The following is an 8,711-nucleotide window of genomic DNA, read 5'->3' as shown; positions in this document are numbered from 1 at the left end:
CGTCTCTGTGTGTGGAGTAAAGGTGGTCTAGAGTTTTGTCGCCTCTAGTTGCACAGGTGACATGCTGGTTAAAAAAAAGGTAAAATGGATTTAATTTTCCTTTCATTAAAATCACCAACAAGCAGCTCACAGAGGGGGAAGTAGACAGACAGAAAATATTCACTGTAGAGGAACTGATGGAGAGGAAGAGACTGATGGAGGAGACTAGAGGAGAGGAGGAGACTGGTGGAGGAGACTAGAGGAGAGGAGAGGAGGAGACTAGAGGAGACTGATGGAGGAGACTGATGGAGGAGACTGATGGAGGAGACTGATGGAGGAAACTAGAGGAGAGGAGAGGAGAGGAGGAGACTAGAGGAGAGGAGGAGACTGATGGAGGAGACTAGAGGAGAGGAGACTAGAGGAGAGGAGACTAGAGGAGAGGAGACTGATGGAGGAGACTAGAGGAGAGGAGACTAGAGGAGAGGAGGAGACTGATGGAGGAGACTAGAGGAGAGGAGACTAGAGGAGAGGAGAGGAGACTATAGGAGAGGAGACTAGAGGAGAGGAGACTAGAGGAGAGGAGACTAGAGGAGAGGAGACTAGAGGAGAGGAGACTAGAGGAGAGGAGACTGATGGAGGAGACTAGAGGAGAGCAGAGGAGGAGACTGATGGAGGAGACTAGAGGAGAGGAGACTAGAGGAGAGGAGACTAGAGGAGAGGAGACTAGAGGAGAGGAGACTAGAGGAGAGCAGAGGAGGAGACTGATGGAGGAGACTAGTTGCACATCTGCTCTATTTACAAGACGAATTCCAGTGTGATAAAAAGAAAAGAGTCTCGCCATTTAAGTTCATGTTTTCACATAATTATGTAGAAACTGGTTTGGTGCTGGTGAAAAGGGGTGGAGTCCTATAATTTCATGTTTTAAGTAACAATGTTTTTACATATGTGACCGACCGGCTCAAATTGGTCTTATGTAGCAAAATTTTTAATTGTGTTTTTGACATTGGATAAAAGTAGAGATTCATAGCTAGAAAATGGCACTACAGTTGAGGAACAATGGAAAAGTAATTCCCATTCCCAAGTTGATAAACTTGTAAAATCACTATTGAGAAAAAGGCCTTTGAATGTTTTGGTACACCTACTGGAGAGCTCTTCTTTGTCTCCACCCATTCAGCATTGTTCACACCCTCTTAAGTTTTAGCCCCACAAATCTCTTTAAGGGTTGATGCGAGCGTTTTGTACTAACACAGCAGTCAAGCACCCAAGCTAACTGGCTAACTTGCTAGCTACTTCCACACACAAATGAGAGAACAGCTCACTGAACATTACTCGCCCTAGCATAGCTGGTTAGGCTGTTATGTTATCCAGAGCGTTGGTGACTGTAATTGTGCTGTCAGATTGTCCGTTCGTAAATGCAGAGCGTTTCGCTCTCCGAGCGTTCAAAGCGCACACTGGATGCTCTTACCGATGTGTAGGGTTGATCCGAATGTTCTGACCTCACAACGGCAGTCAAGCACCCAAGCTAACTGGCTAACGTTGGCTAGTTACTTCCAGACACAAATGAGAGAACACCCCACTCTGACCATTTTACTCTCCCTAGCAGAGCTGGTTAGGCTGTTTTCATGTTATCCAGAGCGTTGGTGACAGTAACTGTCCTGCTGGCAACAATTTAATTATGCTTTTCTTGCCGACGTTTACTGACACCGGCCATATTCAACAGATGTTTACCATTTGTAAATTCATCAGTTATTCTGCACACTGGCACACTCAGACGAGAGTGCTCTGAAATCGGAGTAGATGGCCAGACTGAATTTCCAAACGCACCCGAAATGGTTACTTGCATAGTGGAGTCTTTTGTTAAGACATGTAGCTAACTAGGTAAACAATGAACCATAATCCCAACTCATAACGTTACTACCCTGCATGAATCTGCAGGTAGCTTACCAACCAGGTTCAATGTTAGCAAGCTAACATTATGCTATAGCTAACCAAACAAATGGCTCTTTCTGTCAAAATTATAAAAGTGTAATATCTGAAAATGTAGCTAGCTAGACTACCTTACCCGTATATATCATTCATGGATGGGCGCGTCTCCTGTCGGATGCCATGGTTGCCCTTTAGTTTGAAGATGTAATCTGGAGACAGGTGTTTTCTCCATCTCCTTAGCTATCATACCTGAATTCCACTGATTTCAAAACTCGGTCCTCCCGAAAGTGGAGAGCAACACTTATGCAATTTTACTACATAATACATGTTTTACAAATTAGACAGGATTACCGAGAAATACTGACCAGCTCAAATAGACAGAAGCGTAATAAATGGCAGAACTCATCTCTCGGCATGTCCAGCCCACGCATTATCTCAGCCCACGCATTATCTCAGCCCACACATTATCTCAGCCCACGCATTATCTCAGCCCACGCATTATCTCAGCCCATGCATTATCTCAGCCCATGCATTATCTCAGCCCACACATTATCTCAGCCCATGCATTATCTCAGCCCACGCATTATCTCAGCCATGGCTAGCGGGAAGGTTGCTGACTTTTTCTGTGCCTAAACCAACTAGGTTCGTAATTTAACCTGTTATGGCTAGGGGGCAGTATTTTCACGGCTGGATAAAAAACGTACCCGATTTAATCTGGTTACCACTCCTACCCAGTAACTAGAATATGCATATACTTATTACATATGGATAGAAAACACCCTAAAGTTTCTAAAACTGTTTGAATGGTGTCTGTGAGTATAACAGAACTCATATGGCAGGCCAAAATCTGAGAAGGTTTCCTTCAGGAAGTGGCCTGTCTGACAAGGTGTCGTTCTTCTTGTCTCTGTTTATTGAAGAGTGAGGATCTTAGCTGTCCCGTGACACTTCCTACGGCTGCCATAGGGTCTCAGAAGGCGGTAAAAAGCTGAATCGTGGCTTTACAGGCTCTGGCTGAAACAAAGTAGCGCGTTTGGGTAGTGGCTGGTTACAGTACTGTGAGACTCAGGCTCGTGCCCGCGTCGACCGAAAGGTTTGTTTTCATTCCTCTGTTTAGCTAAATGGACATTCCCGGTCGGAATATTATCGCTTTTTTACGAGAAAAATGGCATAAAAATGGATTTTAAACAGCGGTTGACATGCTTCGAAGTACGGTAATGGAATATTTAGATTTTTTTTGTCACGAATTGCGCCATGCGCACGACCCTTCTTTACCATTCGGATAGTGTCTGGGACGCACGAACAAAACGCCGCTATTCAGATATAACGATGGATTATATTGGACCAAACCAACATTTGTTATTGAAGTAGCAGTCCTGGGAGTGCATTCTGACGAAGACAACAAAAGGTAATCAAACTTTTAGAATAGTAAATCTGATATTGGTGAGTGCTAAACTTGCCGGGTGTCTAAATAGCTAGCCCGTGATGGCTGGGCTATGTACTTAGAATATTGCAAAATGTGCTTTCACCAAAAAGCTATTTTAAAATCGGACATATCGAGTGAATAGAGGAGTTATGTATCTATAATTCTTAAAATAATTGTTATGCTTTTTGTGAACGTTTATCGTGAGTAATTTAGTAAATTGTTAGCAAATTCCCCGGAAGTTTGCGGGGGGTATGCTAGTTCTGAACGTCACATGCTAATGTAAAAAGCTGTTTTTTGATATAAATATGAACTTGATTGAACAAAACATGCATGTATTGTATAACATAATGTCCTAGGTGTGTCATCTGATGAAGATCATCAAAGGTTAGTGCTGCATTTAGGTGTCTTCTGGGTTTTTGTGACATTATATGCTAGCTTGAAAAATGGGTGTCTGATTATTTCTGGCTTGGTACTCTGCTGACATAATCTAATGTTTTGCTTTCGCTGTAAAGCCTTTTTGAAATCGGACAGTGTGGTTAGATAAAGGAGAGTCTTATCTTTAAAATGCTGTGAAATAGTCATATGTTTGAAAAATTGAAGTTTTCGTATTTTTGAGGAATTTGTAATTCGCGCCACGCCTATCATTGGATATTGGAGCAGGTGTTCCGCTAGCGGAACGTCTAGATGTAAGAGGTTAACAATTTTATTTGTATTAACAAATGGCATACAAGTTTGTTATTAAGGCACATGAAAGTGCACATGTACGACATCATTGATGCACTTATTGATGAAGCCAGTGACTGATGTGGTGTACTCCTCAATGCCATTGCAAGATTCCCCAAACATATTCCAGTCTGTGCTAGCAAAACAGTCCTGTAGCTTAGCATCTTCTTCATCTGACCACTTTTTTATTGACTGAGTCACTGGTACTTCCTGCTTTAGTTTTTGATTGTAAGCTGGAATCAGGATATAATTATGGTCAGATTTGCCAAATGGAGAGCGAGAGAAAGCTTTCTATGCGTCGTAATCGTAGATCGTCCATTTTGTTTTCCAATGATTGTACGTTGGCCAATAATACAGAGGTGGTTTACCCACTCGTCTGCGAATGCTTACAAGTCACCCCGTCCTCCACCCCCTTTTTCTCCATCTTTTCCTCATGCCGATGACGGGGATTTGGGCCTTGTCTTGACAAAGCAGGATATTCTTTGCGTCAGACTCAGTAAAGAAAGCATCTTCGTCCAGTTCGAGGTGACTAATCGCTGTTTTGATATCCAGAAGCTCTTTTCCGTCATAAGAGATGGTAGCAGCAACATTATGTACAAAATGATTTACAAACAAAGCAAAAAAACAAACCAAATAGCAGTGTTGGTGAGGGGCCAGTAAAATGGCAGCTATCCCTTCCGGCACCATTATTATAGATACAACCATAATGTATTTATGGTTTTAGTTCTGCTTGCACATGTCACTAAATGTTTAAACTTTTCACAGTATATTTGCCCAAAACATATAAGATTGAAACATTTACCCAAAACTACAATGACTTTACTGATTCATGTGTATGGTTTATTGCCGTGATTTTTACACAATGCACAAAATGTTTACACAATACACAACATTTTTACACAATTATATGTTTTATAAAGTGGTATAATATAATGAGTATTGTTTTACTGTGTCACTAAACCATGGTCCTATGAGGCCTTGTCAAAATTAGTGCACTACATATGGAATACAATGCCATTTGGGACACATCATTCTTCTATTGGTTCTGTCTATCCACCGGCTGTAGTGGGAGATGGGGGTGTATAAACCAGGCTTCTATTGTGTCATGGTCTTGTCTATCCACTGGCAGTAGTGGGAGATGGTGGTGTATAAACCAGGCTTCTATTGAGTCATGGTCTTGTCTATCCACTGGCTGTAGTGGGAGATGGTGGTGTATAAACCAGGCTTCCTGCTGGATCCACACTTCTTCCCTCCATTTGAAGTGATCCCAACTGCCACACCATTATACAGGAGAGGACCTCCAGAATCACCCTGCGGATTCACACACACACACACACACACACACACACACACACACACACACACACACACACACACACACACACACACACACACACACACACACACACACACACACACACAAAACAATATGGAGATTCCTCAGCCCTCTAAAGGTTATTTCTGTCATTACATATATATCTTATTTAACCCTTATTTTACGACCTACGTCCACTTTGAACACATTCTCATTTACAGCAATGACCTGGGAAATGGAAATAGTTACAGGGGAGAGGAAGGGGGCCAATTATAAATGTAAGAAGAAAATATTGAGGGATATTTGTCATTTCTGTCTATCTATACACCGTTGGGAATTTATCAAGGCCACCTTTCCTTCCAGTTCTCTGCTGCCAAGGACTGGAACGAATTGCAAAAATCACTGAAGCTGTAGACTTATATCTCCCTCACTAACTTCAAGCATCAGCTGTCAGAGCAGCTTACCGATCGCTGCAGCTGAACACAGCCCATCTGTAAATAGCCCATCCAACCAACTACCTCATCCCCATATTGTTTTTGTTTTTCTGCCCTTTGTACACCAGTATTTCTACTTGCTACTTCCTCATCTGCACAAATATCACTCCAGTGTAAATTGCAAATTTGTAATTACTTTGCCACTATTGGCCTATTTATTGCCTTACCTCCTTACTTAATTTGCAGACAATGTATACAGATTTTCTATTGTGTTATTGACTGTATGTTTGTTTTACTCCATGTGTAACTCTGTGTTGTTGTTTGTGTCGAACTGCTTTGCTTTATCTTGGCCAGGTCGCAGTTGTAAATGAGAACTTGTTCTCAACTTGCCTACCTGGTTAAATAAAGGACTTGTTCTCAACTAGCCTACCTGGTTAAATAAAGGTGAAATAAAATAAATAAAACTGTCAACTGAGTTAATGTAAATGGAATATGCAGACATATTAATGTAAATGAAGGAGTTAGACATATTAATATATATAGATGTAGACATATTAATTTAATGGAAGATGTAGACATATTAATGTAAATGGAAGCTGTAGACATATTAATTTGAATAGATGTGTAATTTGATGATGTAAACATATTCCTGGAAATGAAAGATGTCGACATGTTAATGTTGTAAATGGAAGATGTAGACAATATTGAAGATCTGGTAGACATATATTTTTTTATAGTCTACGTTATTTTACGGATATATTATGTGGTAGACTTACATCACAGGTGTCACTGCGCGTGCTGGCAGCGCACAGCATGTTTTTAGTGAACTTCTTGCCATAGTAGTCACTGCGGCCGCATCGAACACGGTTCATCACAGCGATCACCAGTTCCTGTAGCTTGTCAGGTCGTGACCCCAGGTTGTTCAGTGACCCCCACCCCGCCGTGTTGACCTCCTGGTCCGTGTCGGGGTCAGCCCCTTGGTCACGTTGGAACTTCAGGGATTTTACTGCATCACTGGCCACGATTGGCCGGTCCAGCTGCCAATCACAGAGTAGATTCTTTTTTGCTCAGAGGCAAGAGAACGTGTTGGTTATGTCCCAACTTGGCACCCTACTTCCTACACAGTGCACTACTTCTGACCAAAAAAGGAGTCAAAGTGGTCAAACGTAGTGCACAATGACTGTAACAGGGTGCCAAAATGGAGGCAAAACCTTAAGGAGGTATTCAAACTATATACATAAACTGTTGAACTTGGGTTGAATTGACCTGACCGTAAAAGGGGACTGACACAGAGGAGAGAGCCAGAGAGAGACAGAGACAGACAGAGAGAAGACTGGTATGTGACTTACCTTGACCAAAGCAATGTCATTATCATAGTTAGAGGTACAGAAATCAGGGTGACTGAACACTTCAACAATGTTAAAGGTTTGTTTAGAATCCTCTGGTTCGCTCAGAGAATGAGCTCCTAGGACGACCTTCCTCCCTTCTGACCTGTCAATCAAAACAAACAGCACAAACAAAGATCAGTTACTACAACATGATGATGATGACAACACATGCTGGCCTGAGCAGTGAATCATTTCATCATCATCTTCATAAACATTTGAAATACGTCGCCAAATGAATAACGTGCTGCAAAATGTAGTTAATATAATTTATGCATCAGTTTGAGTGGACAATCTGAGCATCATTTTACTTTCCAATTGTCCATTTACTGTAATTGTGCATATACTGTAAACTTGTACTACTGTAAAACGTTCCAATAATACGGCTACGGTAGAAACAGGAGAATCTCCACTACAGGAGAACTCACCCAGAGAGAAAGCAGTGTGCGGCGCTCATCACCCACTGATCGGCCACCAGAAACCCTCCGCACTCATGTTTCATCCTGCCGCCGTCGGCGACCTGCAGCGAGGCCATGTACGGACGGGAGTGGGCCTCCGCCTCTCGTCCACCGGTGATAGCATCACCTGAACACACGCCGCAGATAGAGAATCATAAATGTGGATCTGAACATGTCGATAGGCGCATAGATATCTTTGATCTGAGAGCGTTTTTAGGAGAAGGCTATCCTGTCCATAGAACATCAGAACAGAAATGGGGCCCTAAGGGATCATCAGAAAAGTATAATGGTAATTTCATAAGCGACCAATTCATTCAAGTAAATTCAAAAGAGTTTGCACAGAGATTTTGTTTGTTTGGCTTTGAAAATGTCATACCAATAAACACCTAAAAAGCAAGCGGTGTCATAATTTCTAATTTAGAAAAGTCAGTATTGTAGAAGAATAAACTTACTGCATAAAAAGACAGCCAGCAGAGCAGCAGTCAGGAACAGTCCTCTCTCACAGCCCATGGTGTCAGTCTGTCTGGTTACACAGTGTCTCTCAGAGCAGAGAACACACAGTATTATTCTGAACGCAGAAAGGGAGGAAATCTATAAATCAGCCAAGTTGGCGCAGAGAGGCGAAGGGAGGACATGCCTCCAACATTCCCAACAGGAAAAACAGGGAGATTATCAGTGTGGTGCCAGGACAACAACCTCTCCCTCGTCGTCAGCAAAAACAAAGGAGCTGATCGTGGACTACAGGAAACAGAAAGCTGAGCACACCCCCATCTACATAGTGGAGCAGGTCAAGGGCTTCGTGTTCTTCTGTGTCCACATCACTAAGGACTAAACATGCTCCACATATTCTCATACAGTTGTGAAGAGCTACAACAATGCCTCTTCCCCCTCAGGAGACTGATAAGATTTGGCATGGGTCCTCAGATCCTCAAAAAGTTATACAGCTGCACCACTGAGAGCATTTTGACTGTCTGCATCACCGCTTGGTACGGAAACTGCTTGGCATCTGACTGTAACGGGCTACAGAGGGTAGTGCGTAAGGCCCAGTACATCACAGGGGCCCAGCTC

General features: G+C 42.5%; 1 protein-coding gene across 1 annotated transcript; it reads right to left on the bottom strand.

Annotated features, from left to right (window-relative positions):
- Positions 1-4,873: 4,873 nt before the first annotated feature.
- cfd (complement factor D (adipsin)) lies at positions 4,874-8,165 on the bottom strand. The gene is given in 5 exon segments (NM_001279112.1): positions 4,874-5,362; positions 6,577-6,837; positions 7,150-7,291; positions 7,614-7,770; positions 8,096-8,165. Coding segments are annotated over 4 exon segments (660 nt in total). The 5' UTR covers positions 7,721-7,770; positions 8,096-8,165; the 3' UTR covers positions 4,874-5,212.
- Between the last annotated feature and the right edge of the window lie 546 nt (positions 8,166-8,711).

Source organism: Salmo salar, chromosome ssa01 (genome assembly GCF_905237065.1).
Source record: "Salmo salar chromosome ssa01, Ssal_v3.1, whole genome shotgun sequence".
NCBI classification, from domain to species: domain Eukaryota; kingdom Metazoa; phylum Chordata; class Actinopteri; order Salmoniformes; family Salmonidae; genus Salmo; species Salmo salar.
This window is presented reverse-complemented; position numbering and strand designations above follow the sequence as displayed.